General features: G+C 41.4%; 1 protein-coding gene across 3 annotated transcripts in view; it reads right to left on the bottom strand.

The window, feature by feature from the left end:
• Nucleotides 1–7047: 7047 nt before the first annotated feature.
• Nucleotides 7048–22552, bottom strand: part of SLC18B1 (solute carrier family 18 member B1) — a 41289-nt gene continuing 25784 nt past the window's right edge. Inside the window, exons 8-14 of one of the 3 annotated variants that reach the window (XM_055136557.1) lie at nucleotides 20164–20265; nucleotides 18409–18500; nucleotides 16431–16526; nucleotides 14809–14883; nucleotides 12655–12748; nucleotides 12509–12558; nucleotides 7048–11397 (exon numbers count right to left, since the gene is read on the bottom strand). In XM_055136557.1, the coding sequence (XP_054992532.1) occupies nucleotides 11328–11397; nucleotides 12509–12558; nucleotides 12655–12748; nucleotides 14809–14883; nucleotides 16431–16526; nucleotides 18409–18500; nucleotides 20164–20265 (579 nt within the window). In that variant the 3' untranslated portion in view covers nucleotides 7048–11327. Of the gene's footprint in view, nucleotides 11398–12508; nucleotides 12610–12654; nucleotides 12749–14808; nucleotides 14884–16430; nucleotides 16527–18408; nucleotides 18501–20163; nucleotides 20266–22552 lie in introns of those variants that run through there. The other 2 variants (XR_008629825.1, XM_055136558.1) reach the window with 2 other exon arrangements.

The following is a 22552-nucleotide window of genomic DNA, read 5'->3' on the forward strand; positions in this document are numbered from 1 at the left end:
GCCATGCCAAATTCTTAGGTTAGAACCTCAGTATCATGGTATTGGGAACTGTTCCCTTTGGGAGGTGGTTAGATCATGAGGGTGGAGTTAATCTGAATGAGATTCCTGCCCTTATCAAGATAAACCCAGAGTGACCAGGCTCTGCCATCATGTTCTCTGAGAAAACAGCTGTCTCAGAGACACAATTCAAACCAACACCCTCACTGCAGGCACCTTATTCTTGGGCATTCCAGCCTCCAGAAATAAGAGAGATAAGTTTTTGCTGGCTAAAGCAATTTGGGCTATAGTATTGTTAATAGAAACCCAAAGTGACTATATTCAAAGCTGTTGATAAAGTTTGGAAAGTCGCCCTGACTTAAATAAATACATAAAGGCTGGAACAAAGTTAATAATTGAATTGGGCAGTTATACTAGCATACATTGGAAAGGGCATAAGACACAAAAATAAAACTGAAACTTCAGGTAATGGGGAGGAGAGAATGATTTAAAATTGAGAAGTATTGAGTTGAGGTACATTTGCTATTGTGTTAAGCAATTAGAGGACCTCACAATTTCCAGTATTCATCTTGCTCATTGTCATTCAGTAAGGACATAAAATAAAAAGCATATGTGAAGCCACAGTTAAATAGGTAAAGATTCTGTCCTAATGAAGCTCTTCACATCTGTTTTTTTCTCCAATTGCTGTAGCTTCTCCAGTGACCCCTTAACTTCTTGTTTTGGTTTATTTGGGGGGGGGGGAGCAGCCAGCCAGTATATTTTTCTTCTTATCCAGGTACCAAAAGAGGGAATTTCTATTCTTGCCTGATAAATCTGACTTCTGGGGTTTCCTTTCAAGCAATATATAGATCATATCACCCAAGGCAGGTGGAATGACATGATTTTTTTCTGACAAAAACCAAATAGCCTCAGAGAAATGTCAGAGTGATAGAATCTGGACATTTCTGGCCCTCAAGGCCTAACTGACATCTCTCTTAAATTTGTGTCACATTCTTTCCCCTTAATAAATTATTCTGCTGTAACACATATCCTTCTAGAACTTTCCTACAGGTAAAGAAAACAAAGTCTACCTAACTCTTGATGTAGCATGATCAAAGATCAGCATGATTTTTTTTTTCTAAATCTAGATTTCCCAGGTTTTTCTGTTTGTTTGATTTTGCTTTTTTATTTTGGGGCCACACCCAGCAGTGCTCAAGGGTTACTCCTTGCTCTGCACTCAGGAACCACTCCTGGCAGTGGTTGAGGGGCCATATGGAATGTTAGGATGGAACCCCCATTAGCTGCATGCAAAGCAAGCGCCCTACCAGCTATAAAATCACTCTGGTCCAAGATTCCCAGGTTTGCAGCATTTCCTTGCTGTGTGCAAGTGTCCTCTCAGAGACACAGTATCTTCTCAGAAAAATGGTGGTAATGTTTGTTCTGTTATTATTGCCTCAGGCCCACAGGTGAAGATCTTACTGTGAGAACAACTTTGACTCAGGTTTTAACTCCTCCTAGTAGATGTCCACTTGTCCTTATCAACTAATGTGTGTGTGTGAGCTCACGTGAGCACACGTGCACTCGCATGTGCACACGTGCACGATGGGGGAAGGAATGAAAACTGGAGCTTGCTTGCGAATCCACATACTCTACTTTCTCAGGATTCTCTTTCCACCATCTTTCCATGATTCCTCTTTCTTGTGTCAACTTGGCCTGCATGGTTTCTCCTAAAATTAAGATAAAATTCATTTCTGCTAGCGAATCTTGATGACGTTCTCCCCAGAATTGGCATAGAGTAGCTCCCAAGTTTTGCTCCTAATTCTTTCAACATTCTATTGTTGTATCACATACACATAAACAGAGAGAAAAAAAGTACATGAATATTCTTAAGAAACTAGACTAGTAATGCATTTCATCTGAGAACATGAAATGCTTTAGCCAGAACCACCCTGGAAAAGTTTGGCAGTTTCTCAAAGAATTAATCCCAGACTTGGAAGTGTGACTCCGCAGTAAAGGAAATGCTTTGTAGAACATGAGTCAAGAATTTCATGACCGGCAACACCCCACATGCTATACCAGTGACACCCCATTCAGATCCTGTGACAGGACACGTGTGCAGCACCTGAACGTTGCAACAAGAACAAAAAAAAAATGGAAGAGGAGAGAGACAAAACTACTTACAGCACAGTCCCCTCCTGAGCAGCAGGTAAAAACTGGGAGGTTGGGTATGATCACAGTTCCTCTTACATCCTCTTGTTTCCTAGAGCGGACGAGGATGACAGACAGTGTTTTCAGAACTTAGAACAGTGAGAAAGAAAGAAAGAAAGAAAGAAAGAAAGAAAGAAAGAAAGAAAGAAAGAAAGAAAGAAAGAAAGAAAGAAAGAAAGAAAGAAAGAAAGAAAGAAAGAAAGAAAGAAAGAAAGAAAGAAAGAAAGAAAGAAAGAAAGAAAGAAAGAAAGAAAGAAAGGCAGAGACAGAGAGAGAGAAAGAAAGAGAAAGAGAGGGAGGGAGGAAGAGAAAGAGAGGGAGGGAGGAAGGAAGGAAGAAAGGAAAGAATGAAGGAAAAAAGGAAGGAAGGAAGGAAGGAAGGAAGGAAGGAAGGAAGGAAGGAAGGAAGGAAGGAAGGAAGGAAGGAAGGAAGGAAGGAAGGAAGGAAGGAAGGAAGGAAGGAAGGAAGAAGTGAGTCTACTTGAGTATTTTGGAGAGTGGTGGAGGAGGATGGGGGCAAGTGCCTTAAGTCATCTCTTCAGTCCCAGTTTTTATGAGCTGTTTCTTCAGTTTCTTATCCACTGTGCCATTAATCAAAATGATTTTATGCAAAGACAGGAGAAAAACTACAAGTTCTGCATTTGTCTATTTTGAACACAAGAAACCTTACAGTTATGCCATAGCTCTGCTAAAGGCAATTCACTTTTAGGGAAGATCAATGAAATGTAGCTATTGGTTTGAGAATTCTTGTTTCTCTGAAACAACAAACCAAATATAACTGCGCCCACCACACAGAAGGCCATGCCCACTTCTGCGGAGGCCACTGCCCAGCCAATCCCATATGCTAGTCTCCGGGCACAAGGTTCTGTAGGGGCACACAGACCAAGGAACCTGCAGGGAAGAGCTGCCACACCAGGGTGGAACTCAGTCAGGTGTTCCCAGATGTCCTGTCTAGGACCGTAGGTGGGGGAGTGCGGCCCCAGGCAGGGGCCCCGGGCAGGGGCGCTCGGGGAAGGGGCGCATAGATCAACGAACCTGCAGGGCACAAATTCTTCACTCTTGTGGTGATAAATTATCTTCACACAACTCTAAAGACTTTGGTTAGTTGTTTCCTCAACAAAATATTAGCAAATAGGATCCAACAACTCATCAAAAAGACTATACACCATGACCAAGTGGGATTCATCCCAAGGATGCAAGGAAGGTTTAACATTCAGAAATCAATCAACATAATCCATCATATCAACAAAAGAAAAGATAAAAACCATATGATCATATCAATAGATGCAGAGAAAGCATTTGACAAGATCCATCACCCATTTGTGATGAAAACTCTCACCAAAATGGGTTTTGAAGGAACTCTTCTCAAAATAGTCAAAGCCATCTACCACAAACTTATCGTGACATTATCTTCAATGGGGAAAAACTAAAGGCCTTCCCACTAAGATCAGGAACAAGGTTGCCCACACTCACCACGTCTGTTCAATACAGTAGTGGGTTCAAAATAGTACTGGAAGTACTTGAAATACCATTTAGGCAAGAAAAAGATATTAAGGACATCCAGATAGGAAAGGAAGAAATCAAGCTCTCACTATTTGCTGATGATATGATACTATATCAAGGGAACCCTAAATCCTCTACCAAGAAACTCCTAGGAACAATAGACTTATACAGTAAGGTTGCAGGCTATAAAATCAATACCCAAAGTCCATGGCTTTCCTATACAAAAATAATGAGACAGTGGAAAGTGACATGAAAAAAGTAATCCTGTTCACAATCATGCCACAGAAAATCAAGTATCTCAGAATCAGCTTAACTAAAGGAGGTAAAAAAAAACCTGTACAAAGAAAACTACAGAACTCTACTCCAAGAAATAAAAGAGGTTATAAGGAAATGGAAACATATCCCCTGCTCATAGATTATGAGAGTTAACATTGTCAAAATGGCAATACTCCACAAAGCATTATACAGATTCAATGTGATCCCTATAGAGATACACACAATATTCTTCAAAGAAATAGATCAAACACTCCTGAAATTCATATGGAACAACAAATCCCCAAAAATAGCTAAAGCAATTCTTGGGGAAAAGAAGATGGGAGGCATCACCTTCCCCAACTTCAAACTCTACAACAAAACAGTAACAGTTAAAACAGCATGATACTGGAACAAAGGCAGAGCCGCAGACCAATGGAACAGGGTGGAATATCCTTACTCACAACCCCAAATGTCTGAACAACTAATCTTTGAAAATGGAGCAATAAATGTGAAGTGGAACAAGGAAAGCCTCTTTAACAAATAGTGCTGGCATAACTGGACAACCACATGCAAAATTATGGGCTTAGAACTCGACCTAACACCATGCACAAAAGTTAGATCAAAATGGATTAAAGACCTCAACATCAGACCACAATCCATTAGGTACATTGAAGACGAGGTCGGCAGAACTCTTCACGATATTGAAACTAAAGGTATCTTCAAAGATGACACACCACTGACCACCCCAGTGGAAACAGAGATAAACAAATGGGACTATATTAAACTAAGAAGCTTCTTCACCTCAAAGATCACTGTATCACTGTCATCTCATTGCTCATTGATTTGCTAAAGCGGGCACCAGCAACATCTCCATTGTGAGATTTGTTGTTACTGTTTTTGGCATATCGAATACGCCACGGGTAGCTTGCCAGGCTCTGCCGCACAGGACTTCAACAATACAGTGACCAAAATACAAAGACAATCTACAGAATGGGAAGGATATTCACCCAATATCCATCTGATAAGGGGTTAATATCAAGGATATATAAGGCACTGGTTATACAAATAGTATATATGACTCTACAAGAAGAAAACACCCAACCCCATCAAAAAATGGGGCAATGAAATGAACAGAAACTTTCTCAAGGAAGAGGTATGAATGGCCAGAAGGCACATGAAAAAATGCTCTTCATCACTAATCATCAGGGAGATGCATATCAAAACAACTATGAGATACCACCTCACACCACAGAAACTGGCACACATCCAAAAGAACAAAAGCAACCGCTGTTGGAGAGGATGTGGGGAGAAAGGGACCCTTCTACACTGCTGGTGGGAATGCCAACTGGTTCAGCCCTTTTGAAAAACAATATGGACGCTTCTGAAAATATTAGAAATTGAGCTCCCATTTGACCCAGCAATATCACTCTGGGAATATATCCCGGAGAGACAAAAAGTATAGTCGAAATGACATCTGCACTAGTATGTTCATTGTAGCACTATTTACAATAGCCAGGATCTGAGAAAAAAACCAATTATCCGAGAACAGATGACTGGTTAAAAATACTTTGGTACATCTACACAATGGAATACTATGCAGTTGTTAGAAAAGATAAAGTCATAAAATTTGAATACAAGTGGATCAACATGGAAAACATCATGCTAAGTGAAATGAGTCCCAAAGAGAAGCATAGACAGAGAAAGATTGCACTCATCTGTGGAATATAAAGCAACAGAATGGGAGACTAACACCCAAGAATAGTCAAGATAAGTACCAGGAGGTTTGTTCCATGACTGGGAAGCCGGCCACACATGCTGGGGGAAAGGGCAGCCCAAATAGAGAAGGGAACACCAAGTAAAGGGGGTGTGGAAGATCCTCTCAGATGGGAGATGAGGGCTGAAAGCAGACTATAGACCAAACATGATGGCCACTCAATACCTCTATTGCAAACCACAACACCCCAAAGGAGAGAGAAAAAGGGAATGCCCTGCTACAGAGGTGGGGTGAGGGGGATGGATGGGGTGGGGATAGTGGGAGGGATACTGGGATCATTGGTGGTGGAGAATGGGCACTGGTGGAGGGATGGGTACTAGATGATTGTACAACGGAAAAGCAGGCACGAAAGTTTGTATGTCTACAACTGCACCTCATGGTGTTTCACTAATAAAATTTTTTTTTAAAAAAGTGAAGAATTTGTGATGAGATTTCCTATTCCCATGCAATTTTTTTGACAATTAATAATGCTTTAATTAAAAAAAAATTTCCCAGAAGATAAAGTGGCATGCTTAGAATCCAGTGCAGCTGCTTCCTGGCTCTGAGATGACTGTGTCACTTCCTGATGCACAGCCCTGTCCTCTGACACATGACAAATCCAAACACTAGACCCAGGTTGTAGGCCTGGATTCTTTGACTCTGATCATTAGTAGTGAATAAAAGGCAAACAGTAATGTAGGAAAGAAAACAGAAATGAATATACTCAAAAGTTCTGAAGGCATAAGAAAGAAACGTATAATTTTGTCCAAATAAAATACTTATCTAGGGGCTGGAGTGATAGCACAGCGGGTAGGGCGTTTGCCTTGCACGCGGCCGACCCGGGTTCAATTCCCAGCATCCCATATGGTCCCCTGAGCACAGCCAGGGGTAATTTCTGAGTGCAGAGCCAGGAATAACCCCTGTGCATCGCCAGGTGTGACCCAAAAAAGCAAAAAAAAAAAAAACTTACCTATACTAGTTTAATTCTTTTGTGGGTGGGAGTCTGGGGAAGGGCACACCCAGCTGTGTTCAGGGCTTACCTCTGGCTCTGCCCTCACGGACTATTCCTGGTGAGACTTGGGGCCCCGCTGAGCACTTTAAGAGTGATCCCTGAGCACAGAGTTGAGTAAATCCTGAGCACCACTGGGTGTGACTCAACCACCCCCGAAAAATAAAACAACCTAGTGGCTGTGTGGCAGGAAGGATGGTAATGCTTCTATGTCTTGATTCTTCCAATATATCCTGTTCATGCTACTGTAAGCTTGACCCGAGGGAAACCAGAGTCAAGAATACAAGTAATCTCTGCCTATAGTTTTTTTATAACTTCAGGTGAATCAACAACTTTCTGAAAATTAGAAAAAAGAAAAATTTATTTTAAAATCTACTTGTGATTTTTGTGTCCTTTGTTTTTCCTTTTAATTACTGTGCATGTCATATATAAAACATATATAAACAAACACATTTCCACATTTCTATATTACATACATATATTGAGCATATAAACGTATATGTGTGTATAAGTTTACATATCACAACCTTAACATAAACCTATGGGTTATTATAATCTACAATCAGGTATATGTCTACATTTTTTAAGTTACAAATGTTCTGAGCATATTTCAAAGAAAATATATAAAATATAAACCTCCACAGAGATTTCCTTTAATATTTTTAACTTTTTTCAATATAAAAACTTTAATTTTAAAATTTTTTATTGAATATTTATTGATTTGCAATAGTATGTAATTTCAGGGGCATGTTTTGAACATTTCTGCCACTTATTTTTTTTTGTTTTTTGTTTCGGAGCCACACCTGGCGGTTCTCAGGGATTACACCTGACTCCGCACTCAAGAAACATTCCTGGCGGTGCTCAGGGGACCGTATGGGGAGCTGCTGATCCATCCCCCAGAGGCCGGGCGCAAGGCTAGCGCCCTACCTGCTACAATATTACTCCAGCCCCTTGCACTTATTTTAATATATGCAAAATCATAGAATGAGGAGGGGCAAGCTTGGTTTTGCATCTTTTAGGAAATCAGTCTCGGTAGTGTACTGAGAGCTGGTCTGTTGAGAACTGGGAACTGACAGTTCTTTCACCAGAAAGCCTGGAACCTTTGCTTTGGCCTTGAACTCTCAAGAGTCACCAGCGCTGATAACGGTAGAAGCGGGCAGTCCTGGGCTATGCAAATACCCGGGCACGAGAGGTTGGTATAGGGGTGATGCCAGCCGGGCTGTCGCGGCCAGGGCAGGAACTGCCCGACGGCTCCGTGGCGCTGTCATAGCGGCCCCGCGCGGCAGCGGCGGGAACTACAGGCAGCCAGAACTGGCAGGCGAAGCTCCCGGGTAGAGGTGAAGGAAAGGCAGCCAAGAGGACAGGGTTGAAAGAAAAGGTCAGGGTGATCTAGACTGTGTCCCACGTGGGTGAAGCAAGCAGGGCCACATTCTGTCCTTGTGCTGGTTTGGTAAGTGGAAAAGAGGTGACAGTTCACAGTGCTCCCTACCCCATTGGTCCACACTCTGGAAGTTTCTCATGGAAGAGATTTGGGAGAATAGGATAAAGAGCTCCTAGGATTTGTGAAAATCCAGTTTCACAACTGATTCCAGTCTTCCATGAACAATTCTAGGCATGTTGTTTCCATGCTCTCCAACACTGCCGTTGCTGTCTTTATCCATGTTCTGCTGGTGTGAAAGGATGTTCCAATGTGGTCTACTTTGCACCTTCAGATTTTTGTTTGTTTTTGAGTCACACCTGTAGATGCTCAGGGGTTACTCCTGGCTCTGCACTCAGGAATTACTCCTAGTGGTGCTCGGAGGACCATATGAGATGCCACAGATCGAACCCAGGTCAGTTGTATGAAAGGCAGACACCCTACCCGCTGTACTATCGCTCCCGCCCAAGAATTTTTTTTTTTTGCTTCTGTTCTTTGTCATTTCACAAAGAGCACAGACATAGACCATACCCTCCAACTAAATTCTAGGGATTCTACTACATGCTTCTCTTCTTCTGCATCCAGATCAGTAAGTCCTGTTGGTTTCACTCCCAAACACCGTTTTCTCTTCATCAACTTTCACTTTTCTGGCTTGAACCAATAAAGTCTCTCTTAAAAACTTCTGAAGATCTTCCTTCAACCCTCATAACCAACAACCCCTTCCTGTCTCTGGGTAGCGCTATAGCACGGTTGTCCCGTTTTTCATCTGCGCAAACAGGCACCAGTACTATCGCCATTGTGAAACTTTTTGTTACTGTTTTTGGCATACTGAATATGCCACAGGCAGCTTGCCAGGCTCTGCCGTGCTGGCGGGACACTCTTAGTAGCTTGCCGGGCTCTCCAAGGGGGACAAAGAAATCGAGCCCCAAGCCCGGGTTGGCTACATACAAGGCAAATGCCTTACCTGCTGTGCTATCGCTCCAGTCCCCTGTCTCTGGGTAGGTACAATAATTCCCTTCCTGAAACAATCAGATTTCTGGAAGGCCCCATCTAAAGCTAACTCCTGTACATCCTTCTAACATCCACTGTGGACTAGATTCAGGCACTGAGCAGTTCTGGTCCCATCTTGGACCATGTCCAACTCCAGTATATGTTAGGCACTGGTTTTCCTTCTAAATAAATGTCTGCCTCCTCACCCTACCCATCTTCATTCAAACATCTCCACTCTTAAGGCAGGAGCCAGAGAGACAGCTCCAAGGGCTAGTGGATAGTTTGCCTGCAGAAGGCACAGCATGGTCCCCTGACAGCACAGTCAGGGGTGGGAAAGGTGGGGGGCAGGGGGTGAGCAACCCCCAAGTCAGAAGTAGCACAGCTGAGAGTGGCCGAGTGTTAGAGCAAAGGCCCTGCGTTTGTCCCCCACCTTTATTCCTCTCCCAGGGTTATAGGGAGCAGACTTGCCCCAGCACTGCTAGAAGTGACTGCCCCAAAATCAATCACTTCAAAAACAAAGCCCAAACCTGCTTCCATGGAAAGGGCTTGTTTAAATTCAGGAGCCGCAGCCAGTCTGTCCCAACCACTTAGTCTTGTATAGCAACAGGCTTTCTTCCTCATGGCAGGTTTGTAAGGTAACTAGAGATTCTGGCATTTATTTATATCTTGCTCGTTCCACTGAACAGTATGGTCTGAAGGTGCAGGATTGTCTTGATCTTGATTACAGAATTTTTCTAGCACCCTGCATAGTCAATTTGGAGAAAACTTTTATTTTAAAAATGTATACAGGGTGGGGGGGGCTGAAGTGATAGTACATTGGGTAAGGCCTTGCACAGCGTCAACCCGGGTTCAATTCCCAGCATTCCATATGGTCCCCAGAGCACTACCAGCAGTAATTCCTGAGTGCAGAGCTAGGAGTAACCCTTGTGCATAGCCGGGTGTGACGCCCCCCCCTCAAGAAAAAGCAAAAAATAAAAAAAAATAGAATTAAAAAGTATAGAATTTTTTAAAGCTTTTTCTTTTTTCAAAAAGGTGAGTGTAGTTCCACACCACAAAAACGCATCAGAAGGCATAAGAATTGTACGGAAGAGGTTTACTCACTCAGCACAAGAGCATGGATTATATATCAAGTCAGACCATCTCTTCCTTAAAACAAATAGTTTCTGTGAATTCACTTGCTCTAAGAGTGGGATGCACCTATTTGTGTCCTGTTCAAAGAAAAATACTGCATTAAGAGAAATTAATAGTGTTGTATCAAGCATTGTTATAATGCAGATAATAATTCAAAGACGGAAGTCTTTTCTTGCTTGGTTGCTTTGGGGCCACACCTGAGTGCCTGGGGCTTACTTCTGGCCCTGAACCCCATCACTCTGGGTGGGCTCAGGGGACCATATGGAGTACCGGGGATTAAACCTGGTTAGTTGCATGCAAGACAAGCACCCTACCTACTGTAATATCACCCATAGATATAAAGTCTAATGTTATTCTTATACTTTTCCAAGTTTTTATAAAAGCTGACAATCAATGATGCAGACTCTTTGCATGGTCAGTGGGAATACTGTTTTTTGAACAAGAATTAAGAAAACTTAAGGAACAAAGAGGTATCTTTTAAAAACAAATGGCAGAGTATTTGTCCTGCATGTTTTGAGTCACCTTATATATTTTAAGCATCTCAATCACTTCATTCTTTCCCTGTTAATAAAAAAATTACATTCAGAATCAGTGCAGTTGGAATAAAAAGTAAACAGAGGAAAAAGGAGGCTTTCATAACACGTCCAAGTTTAGTTACTTCAAAATGCAAACTTTAAGGGACCAGAGACAGTATGGTGAGTAGGGCATTTGCCTTGCATGTGACTAACTGGAGTTCGATCCCCAGCATCCCAAATGGTTCCCCAAGCACTGCCAGACCAAATTCCAGAGTGCAGAGACACAGTAACCCCTGAGTATTGCTGGGTGTGACCCAAAAACAAACAAACAAAAAAACTTTTGTTAACATTTGGCTGTTGTTCTCATACATTAAAAGTTTCATAGATGACTGGATCAACAAGCAACATATCAGGCAACTAAGTACAACAACAGGAGCATCCAAATATGATAACATTTCCAGAACGCTGGTGTAGGGTCCGTGAGTTCCGTGTGTGCAATTAAGCAACTCTTCCAACTTTGACATTCAAAGCATCTGTCTTCTACCCGGTAACAATCCAGGATTCCCAGGGCTAGCCTTCATCAGACAAAAGAGCTGTCCGTGCCTCCTCCTCTGTGTTGTGACTATCTTGATGTTTGGATCTGTAAGTGAGAGAAAGATGAGAACCTCAGTATCTCTTATCTATAAATAACTCAAGGGGCCAGAGAGAAAATACAGTGGGTAAGATGCTTGCATGCAGCTGACCCGAGTTTGATCCCTGGAACCACATATGGAGCCCTGAGTAACCACCAGGAACGATCCCCGTGTGCAGAGCCAGGAGCAAGCCCTGAGCACTACTAAGTGTGCCCTTTTCCCACAGAAAACAAACACAAACCCTTCCATAACCAAGAATTGTATAGGATGAGGGTTAAGCCGCTTGCTTTGTATGCTGCTGACCCTGCCATTGATCCCTAGGCACCACAGCAGTGAACCGCTGAGCACTATAGGACTCAACCCTCAAGCACAGAGCTGAGAGCAGCTCCAGAACCACACTGGGTATGGCCCACCGCCACACCCCAACTGAAAAAAAACCCCTCAGTGCCTACATTTCTATCCAACTATCTTTAACCAAATGATAAGGCAAAGAGGCCAGAAATCTCTAAATGGAAGAAAGGGTCACTGTCATTCCGTTGCTCATCGATTTGTTCGAGCGGGCACCAGTAACGTCTCTCATTGAGAGACTTATTGTAACTGTTTCTGGCATATCCAATACGCACAGGTAGCTTGCCAGGCTCTGTCGTGCGGGCTAGATATTCTCGGTAGCTTGCCGGGCTCTCTGAGAGGGGCAGAGGAATTGAACTCAGGTCGGCCGCGTGAAAGGCGAACGCCCAACCGCTGTGCTATCGCTCCAGCCCGGAAGAAAGGGTAATATTAGAATTTCTTTCCTACTTTCATTAACCAATTTTTAAAGGAGTGATGAAAAGGTCAAGAGCTGATCATACATCAATTAGTGTGAACAACTTTCTGAAAGTAAAATTTTAAAAGTGAGGGGCTGGAGCAATAGTACAGCAGGTAGGGAGTTTGCCTTGCACGTGGCTGACCCGGGTTCGAATCCTAGCATCCCATATGGTCCCCTGAGCATCGCCAGGAGTAATTCCTGAGTGCAGAGCTAGGAGTAACCCCTGTGCATTGCCGGGTGTGACCCAAAAAGCAAAGAAAATAAATAAATAAAATTTAAAAAGTGAATTAAAAAAAAAAAAGAACTGATCATACCTTCTTTTCCTTGAGTTCTCCAATAGATAATACAAGGCCACTGATGATCCCTTGAACATAATTAAAAGTGCCTGTTAATGTCAATTCTCCAAGTCATCTTTCTCCACAGACATAGGGAAAGGGAAAATAAAAGACTGATTACTCACACTTGCCAGAGCCCAGAGACCTTGTATAGCAGCTGCCCATTCAAAACCAATTTTCTCATATAGAAATCCACCCAGCATAGGTCCTATAAAAGCACTAACAATAAAAAGAAGAGTATTAAACGATGATTTTTTTTTAAAAAATGGGTACTTATTAAAGGGTAAGTGATTGCACAACACAGGTCTTCATAAAATCAGAAGTATACATAGTAAAGGAAAAATCCTGGATAAAGTATTAGGTATATAAAAATTTTTTTTCTGATAATGACAGTGTTTAATATTTTAAACACTTCTACAATCATAACTTCTTCTGAAAAGCTGATAGCTTGTACAAGATTAAAAAGATGAAATAGGTTGAAAAGAATCTTTGCATTATTCTCTACTTATTTATGTTTAAAATTATTTGTGTTTAAAATCACTCAGTAGATTTATAATATCTACACTATTGGCATGGACTGGAGTGATAGCACAGCGGGTAGGGCATTTGCCTTGTTTGTGGCCGATTCGGGTTCAGTTCCTCCATTCCTCTCGGAGAGCCCGGCAAGCTACTGAGAATATCCCGCCCTCACAGCAGAACCTGGCAAGCTACCCGTGGCGTATTCAATATGCAAAAAACAGTGACAACAAGTCTCACAAAGGAGACATTACTGGTGCCCACTCGAGCAAATCGATGAGCAATGGGACGACAGTGCTACACTACTGGCATACACGTCACCCTCGAGGGCAGCAGAGAGTGAAATTAATTAATACATTTTTACAACCAAGACACACTCTTTTTTTTTTTCTTTTTGGGTCACACCTGGCAATGCACAGGAGTCATTCCTGGCTCATGCACTCAGGAATTATCCCTGGTGGTGCTCAAGGGACCATGTGGGATGCTGGGAATTGAACCCGGGTCGGCCGCGTGCAAGGCAAATGCCCTACCCGCTGTACTATCACTCCAGCCCCAAGACACACTCTTCTTAATAAAACTTTTTTAAAAAATGACTAGGGAGGGCTGGAGCAATAGCACAGCGGGAAGGGTGTTAGCCTTGCATGCGGCCGACCTGGGTTTGATTCCCAGCATCCCATATGTTCCCCTGACACCCCGTCCCGACCTGGGTATAGGGCCAGTAACAAGCCTAAGCTCCACTGGGTGTGTCCCTCCAACCCCTCCACCACAAGCACCAAACAAATTACTTAAAGGAGCTGAGAGATCATACAGAGGTCTGCTGACCCAGGGTCAGTTCCTGACTCCACACTATCCCCCAAGAATCTCCAGGCTGGGCGGTTTGAGGATCCCCACAGCATGGCGTCTTTCGGTCCCTACGTGGAACCTCAGGGTCCAGCTGGCCAAAAACTTACGATGGGATCCCCACTCCCAGGCCTCCTGAGCACCATCTGAGAGGCCCCCACGAAAGAAACATTTTTTTTATTTAATTGCTTTAGTAACTATAAAGTAACTTACACCAATAACCTAAGTAAAATGAAAATGCACTGTAGCACTGTCGTCCCGTTGTTCATCGATTTGCTCGAGCGGGCACCAGGAACAAGACTTGTTGTTACTATTTTTGCATATTGAATACGCCATTGGTAGCTTGCCAGGCTCTCTGAGAGGGACGGAGGAATCAAACCTGGATCGGCCGTGTGCAAGGCAAACGCCCTACCCGCTCTGCTATCGCTCCACCCCAAAATGAAAATATATCAGGATTTTTTTTTTGGGGGGGGTGAGGCACACCTGGCAGTGCTCCTGGAACCATAAGGGAAGCCAAGGGACCAAACCATGGTTGTCCTCATGCAAGGCAAATGCCCTACCCACTGTACTGTTACTCCAGCCCCACTCAGAATTTTCTTTAAATATCTCATTAATTTTGATTTTTGAGCCACACCTAACAGTGCTCTGAACTTACTTCTGGTCCTGCACTCAGGAATCACCAGAGCACCACGTGGGGTGCCAGAGATCAAAATATATGTAAGGCAAAGCACCCTACATGCTGTACTATGATTATATCAGAACATTTTGATTAAGTCGAGCCTCTAATCATCGAGTCAGAACTCCAACACTGCCCAAAAGTATGTGTCTTGGTTCAACTCATCCGATCTTTCAGTGACTCAATTTCTTTATCTGTAAAATGGGGATCATCATTCAGATGTGAATAAAATTCAATCACTACTCACCCAACTGACCACAATGCACCTAAGAGACCTGACACAAGTCCCAATGTACTCAAGCCATTTTCAAAGCCATTTTCACTGCAAAGACAAAAATACAGCCGTTATTCAAAGGGAAACCAGTGGAGCTGGAAAAACTACTGCAGACAGGCTGGCACACAGCTGACCTGGGGTTAAATTCCTGAACCTCACAGGGTTCCTGGGCCCTGTCAAGTGTGATCCCTAAGCACAGAGCCAGGAGAAAGCTTTGAGCATCGCCAAGCATAGCCTACACACACACACACACACACACACACACACACACACACACACACACACACACACACACACGGAAAACCTGTGTGAAATTAAAAAGTGCACAGTATCAAATAAAGCAGGAACAATCCAGATTAAAAACAATAGTAAAACACTTGTTTCCTTTTTCTTTCTTTTTGGGTCACACCCAGCAATGCACAGGGGTTACTCCTGGCTCTGCACTCAGGAATTTCCCCTGGCAGTGCTCAAGGGACCATATGGGATGCTGGGAATTGAACCGGGGTTGGCCGCGTGCAAGGCAAACGCCCTATCTGCCATGCTATCGCTCCAGCCCTCATTTCTTTTTTAAAAAAAATATTTATGGGACTGGAGCAATAGCATAGAGGGTAGGGTGTTTGCCTTGCACAAGACCAATCTGAGTTATTGGATCATGAAGTTTTCAGAGTTTACTCCTAGCTCTGCAGTCAGGAATCACTTGTGGTGTTTTGAAGACCATACGGGATTAGGAGATCAAACCCAGGTTGGTCAAATGCAAGGCAAGAAATCTACCTGTTATACTAGTTTAGCCCATAAAACACTCATATCTAAGATAAAAGCTAATCTTTTGTTAGAGAAATGTTTATAGTTATGTTTACACCATGCTGTCTTCTAAAAAATAACTTTATTATATTTAGAGGATATGCAACTAAGAATCATGATGCATTTGCATGAAATACTCATTAGAGATATAAATTAAAAAAATTTTAGAATGAGATAAGCAAGGATAGTATAATGTCTTGAAAATACACAGCCAAATCCTTATTCATGTGAGAACTGTTTAAAGTGATATTAGAGACTCTGCAATACTCTTCCTGCTCAAGTTATGTCCTGAGGCCATTCCTGTGTTCGACAAGTTAAAAATATAACTGTACTGAGGCATAAAAACCATGCCGAGGTTCTATCAACAAATCATTTTACTGGTTGCTATGTTAATATTTTTACAAATTACAAACAATATCCCTTATTATATTATTGCATGCCTTATTATAGCACAAAGTTGTCATGAAATCACAAAGATTTGGAATTGGAGAAGAAATATCTAACATCCTACATAGATTAAGAAACTCAAGGGAGGGGCTGGAGCAATAGCACAGCAGGTAGGGCGTTTGCCTTGCATGTGGCTGACCCGGGTTCAATTCCCAGCATCCCATATGGTTCCCCCAAGCACTGCCAGGAGTGATTCCTGAGTGCAAAGCCAGGAGTAACGCCTGTGCATCACCGGGTGCGACCCGAAAAGCAAAATAAAGAAAAAAGGAAAAGAAACTCAAGGAAGGCTGTGATTAGGGATCACAGCTAGTCACAATACAGTCCTTCAAGCAATGCAAGTAACTTACTGTGCATAACTGAGAACTTCTGGGAAAACTGGAATCAGGCTCATTGCAGTCGAGATGCCACTGATGACTAACATCAACACCAACAGCCAGAGCTGACTGCAAAAGAGTTTGAAATATAATTAATAAATAAATTTTTAAAAAGAGTTTGAAATGAAAACAAGAAAAATCAGGTTTTTAAGAGAGACAAAACTCTTTTAGAAGGAGGGTGCACAGGACTCCAGACAAGTTTATTTCAGATATTCCATAATTGTGAAATTACAAGAATTAAAGAGAATCAGACGATTCTCTTCTTGTCTGACCATATTTCAGTGCTAGCCCTTTAGCCTCTTACTTTGGGGGAATGAGGGCATCATTTCATCCTGACAGCTTGATGTCTGTTTTCATCTTTTCTTTCTGTGATGCCAAGGTATACTACACGCAAGTCCTACACTTTACCACTACATCCCTAGCCCATGGTTGTTTCTTAGGTCATACAGATCACATGCCTAGTCAGCCTGCCTTCTTCCCACCAAATGAAATTCTTTCATAATTGTTAAAAAATGAGCTAATGTTGCTCCATCAGTCACTTACCTTTAAAATTCACTCGAATGAAAGATGGTACAGAAGAAAAGCAGCAAATTAAGTGATGGGCAACTAATATCTGTTCTATGCCACCACAATGCCAGTAATTTAACAGTCTTTAGCACCATTTAATCTTCACAACAACCCCACCATGTAGATACTACTATCAACTCCTTTGGGAGGCGGTGGTGTGGAGAGTTGTGCCACAGTGCTCAGGGCTTACTCCCGGCTCTGTGCTCAGGATTAACTCCTAGAGGACTCCAGGACCATATGGGGTGCCAGGGATTAAAACTGTGCCCCACCCTCTGCACTATCTCTCTGCCCCCTAAGCTCCTTTTCGTATATAAGAAAACTTGGAAATTAAGTGAATTTTCCAAGTTTACATACAGAGTAAGAGGCAGAGTCAGAACACCAAATCTAAATCTGACGCACTATATTTTAAAAAATTAATAAAAATACATGTTACTTCCTGGAGCATTCCTGGAGCTCTGCTGGGTGTGGCCTCCACAAAGCAATAAAAACATCGCTGCCCTTTCAACACCGTGTTTCAACCGAGAAGAAAAGGTCTAAGCGGCTCACTTGCCATTAGGAAGCAGTAATGAATATGCCAAGGGTGACACAAAACAAAATGGTATTTGGTCCCTATCTCAAGAAAAATACATGCTGTAAACTAAACTAAAAGGATGTTTTAACAAATGCTATTTCTAAATTAAGTATAGGGGCTGGAGCGATAGCACAGCGGGTAGGGCATTTGCCTTGCATGCAGCCGACCTGGGTTCGATTCCTCTGCCCCTCTCAGAGAGCCCGGCAAGCTAGCGAAAGTATCTCGCCCACACGGCAGAGCCTGGCAAGCTACCCATGGTGTATTCAATATGCCAAAAACAGTAACAACAAGTCTCACAATGGAGACGTTACTGGTGCCCGCTTGAGCAAATCAATGAGCAACGGGATGACAGTGATAGTGACAGTGACAGTGATAGGGGCTGGAGAGATAGTACCATGGGAAAGGCCCTTGCCTTGCACAATTGTGGCTGACCCGGGTTCAGTTTCCAGCATACCAAATGGTCCCCAAAGCCCACCCGGGGTTATTCCTGAGCACAGAGTCAGGAGTAGCCACTGAGCACCTTCAAGTACAGTCCCAAACAAAAAATTAATTAAATTCATTAAAAAGTACAAACAAGTGTGCAATTGAAATAGGAAAAATAAGCCTTTTTTTCCTCATTTGATGAAGATTTAGTTAACCCATTGTGTGTACCATATGAATCTCTGCCTGACAATTCATCAGAGTCCCAAATCAGGGAATTTTGAATAATAAAGTTCAAAACACTAAGTCATACCAGATTTATACCAACTTTTTATAAATAATTTCTAATACTATTAGGCCAAAAATACCAGGAAAAAAAGCCCCCCAAATTACCTTTTAATTGGCAAGATTGGGGCGGGTCCTAAGAGCATGTAGCAGCCTGCAGTGATGAAACTTCCAAAGACCAGAAGCCATTTCCGCAGATGCTGGGAAACAGAGTACAGAGAAACTCTTACAGGTGTGACCCTCCATCATCAAAGTGTATTAACAAGGACGAGCATAAGTGATGATATTCAGAGAACCAAAATACATTGCAAAACATTACATTTAAGAGAGAAGAGGTAGGTGGTGTACACAAAAGCAAGGACAATATGCCCCAAGAAAAGGAGTGAGCAAAGGACAAGGATCCCTTGGAAAGGGTATATTAGAGATTTCGCCAATGATGAACTACTCAAACTGTAACAGTTTAAGAAGCAGGAGTCAGTAGACAAGATGATTACACTCACTTGCGGGATAAAAAGAAACAGAGTAGGAGAAACAGACCCAAAGACAGTAGAAATGAAGGCTAGCAGAACTGGTCCTTAGTAGGAAACTTGCCTTAATGGCGGGGGGACATGATTAGGACAGAGAAGGGACAGCTAAGACAATGATAGTGGGAAGTGATCACTCTGGACAAGATCTAGATGCTGAAAAGAGGTAAAGTGACCCTAAAAAATTAAATAAAAATTAGGGGCCAGAGATAGTAGGATTAAGGTGCTTACATTGCAGATGGCTGACCCCAGTTTGAGCTGCATAGTCCCCGTAGCACCATCAGGAGTGGCCCGCGGAATACTCAAGAAGTGAAAATCCAAATGAAGGCTTGCTCTTCAAGCCCATGTTCTCTCTTGCTTGCCTCAATGATTCTTTGCTTACCTGTTTGCACTCTGGAGAAGCCTGTCCTGTTTTCTCTCATGTTTTCCTAGTAACTTTCAATTAAATTTACCTTGCTTCAGGAAAGAAAGAAAGAAAGAAAGAAAGAAAGAAAGAAAGAAAGAAAGAAAGAAAGAAAGAAAGAAAGAAAGAAAGAAAGAAAGAAAGAAAGAAAGAAAGAAAGAAAGAAAGAAAGAAAGAAAGAAAGAGAAAGAAAGAGAGAGAGAAAGAAAGAAAGGGAAAGAAAGAAAGAAAGAAAGAAAGAAAGAAAGAAAGAAAGAAAGAAAGAAAGAAAGAAAGAAAGAAAGAAAGAAAGAAAGAAAGAAAGAAAGAGAGAGAAAGGAAAGAAAGGAGGGATGGAAGGAGGAGAGAGGGAAAAGAAAAAGCAATCCCTATCAGAAGTCACTAGGCATAGTACCTAGCAATTCATACTATTTTTTTAGAGTACCCAATAAAATTATTCTTTATAAAATAAAGAATCACTTCCTAGGTATAATATCAAGTAATTCATATTATTTTTTAAAGTACTCAACAAAATTATCTTTATAAGATACCTGAATGCAAGCTAAAATGATAGAAGCACAATATCAGCTTGATTATATAAGACTACTTTAAAACCAAGCTCCAAACACTATTTAAGACAATTTGGGTTTTGTCACCAGATTGACTAAGTAAACTTCATATCATTAATAAGGCTTTGGCAAATAGGTATGTAAATCTAATGGAGAGAAAATGTTTTGAAAGTAAGTATTAAAGTCATAGAAATTTGGAATCAGTACTATATACTAGTAATCTAAATGGAATGATTTAGAACTATTTTAAGTAACTAGAATGGATTTTATCTCAGGTTGATAATGGGATAACCTATGTATATTTGGATACCAGAGTTCTGCGTTATAGTTAGAATATCAATGGTCTATAAAATCAAGCCACTCTTAAATATAAATTAAATGCGCATACCGGCACTTTGTCACTTAGTAGACCAAGTAGTGGTGAAGAAATCATGTAACACAGGGCCATGCCCAAGTATACAAGTCCGACATATCCAGCTGGTAAATTAAACTGTAAAAGAAAACCTCATATTAAAGATATATGGTCAACTCATTTTAAGTAAGCATCTCTTGTTCCTGTCCGCTACTTCTTCAGCTCTTGTTTATCATCATTCTACCAACAACACTCAGGGTACTTAATTTTACCCTTACATCTATACATGATTATTTTCCCTCTATGAGAAATATACATAAACCAGAGGTTTGATAGTATAGATTTATTGCTTTGTAGCATTTGGCATTACACATAGCATTTTACTTCTATGAATTATAACACCTTTACATGTAAGCCAGTTTTTGTAAAGCTTATGATATACAAAAACTTAAGTGGAGAACTTGCTAAATTAGATTTGGGTCCTCAGTCTGAGATGTTTTGATTCAAATACTGGGATATGGGACAGGTATTTGGCATTTTTAACATTGCCCCTCCCCACACAATGCTGACTGTCTATAAACCGAATAACACTGGTGTGAAAAACACTGATGATACTGTTAATTCTACTATAGTTCAAACAACATGTGATTGAAAGTTAGAGGGAGAGGTCAGAGCAAAAATACCGGGTAGGGTGGGAAGGGAGATGCGTGCTGAAAGTAGACTAGAGACTGAACACAATGGCCACTCAATACCCCTATTTCAAAGCACAACACCCGATTGGAGAGAGAGAGAGAGATCAAAAGGGAATACCCTGCCCCAGAGGCAGGGTGGGGTGGGGGGAGATAGGATTGGGGGGGAGAGGGATACTGGGTTTATTGGTGGTGGAGAATGGGCACTGGTAGAGGGAGGTGTTAATGAACATTGTATGAGGGGAAAACCAGTTCTAACATGTATGAATCTGTATCTGTACCCTCATGATGATTCACTAATTAAAAAATAAAATAATTTTTAAAAATGCCGGGTAGGGAGTTTGCCTTGCATACGACCAACTTGAGTTAGATCCTGGGAACTCTATATGGTCCCTGATCCTCACAGGAGTGATCCCTGAGAGTCAGGAGTAAGCCCTGAGTATCCTCCAAAAAAAAAAATTAAGATTCATGACTCATTTTAAATCAGTAAGACACCACATAACTCATACTATTACTATTACCAACATGCTCAAAGAGCTGCTTTTGTGACTCATCTAAATTCCCATTTTCTTTAATGAATCTCATGAGACTTACTTATGGTCAGTACATATTTAAACAAATAATTGAAATGAATGATAATTCAAGCTGAAATTATTCCTTTAAAGATAGCAGCAAGACACTCAAGTCACAACGTCCCTCGTGATTTACTTCTGTGGATCCCTAATAACTGAGAAGCAAAACACTGATTCATTTAAGTCCAAAGAAAGGCAAGAGAAATTTTAGGATATTAGAGGAAAATACATTTTTTGACATTTCAAATTTGTTTATTAGGTTTTTAATTTTATTGAGTTTTAACATTTTGAGTGACACCCATTTGGTGACACTCCTTGCTACACACTCCTTGCTCTGTGCTTGGGAATTACTCCCTGATGGTGCAATAAGAACAATATGGTGTCAGGGATGAAGTTTGGGTATCTTGTTGCAAAGCATGTTACTGAGCTATCTCTTACTGAGCTATCTCTCTGGCCCCACTGAAAATACACCTTAAAGACATGAGCAACATGTGTTTACCAATGGTTGGTTACAAAATCTTTCATCATGTAGATAAATTTTCTTACAATGAGAGAAGCATGGCTTTTAGAGAAAGTGTTCATGCTGTCAATGATGAGAATGGATAAGCCACCATAAACATAAACATTTTCTTAGTTGTGGTATCATGGGTGCCACTACTTAAGTGTGATATTTTATTACTTTCTAATCCTTGGGACAGGTGCTAACATTCTCCAGATCATTATTTAAGGGATCTGACATATACACAATTGTCTCTAATGACCCAGGAAGTTGCAGTTCTGACAACTATATTTTTAATTTTAGTGCCTCTGGTCAAATCACTTTGGGCTACAAAATTAGTAGATGCATCTTTATTCACACATTAATTCTTTAGTAAAACAAGTGATCAGATTTGCTATTAGAGCATACTACCTTAGGAATCTTACTTTTCAAAAACATTTAAAAGCACATTTCTAGCGCATAAAAATTTATAATTCAATGTTTGCTTTTCAGGACAAGAAAAAAAATGGAAGAGATGCTTGATTGCTTTCTCCCTGATCACAGAGGAATGATAACTTTGATATGCTGCATGGATGATGCCCAAGTGACACCTATGAGACAAGTAGTGTTCTAGAAAGGAGACCAATGTTTGGGTCACTTTAAAAGCTTCTTTTATTTACACAAAA

Source organism: Sorex araneus, chromosome 4 (genome assembly GCF_027595985.1).
Source record: "Sorex araneus isolate mSorAra2 chromosome 4, mSorAra2.pri, whole genome shotgun sequence".
NCBI classification, from domain to species: domain Eukaryota; kingdom Metazoa; phylum Chordata; class Mammalia; order Eulipotyphla; family Soricidae; genus Sorex; species Sorex araneus.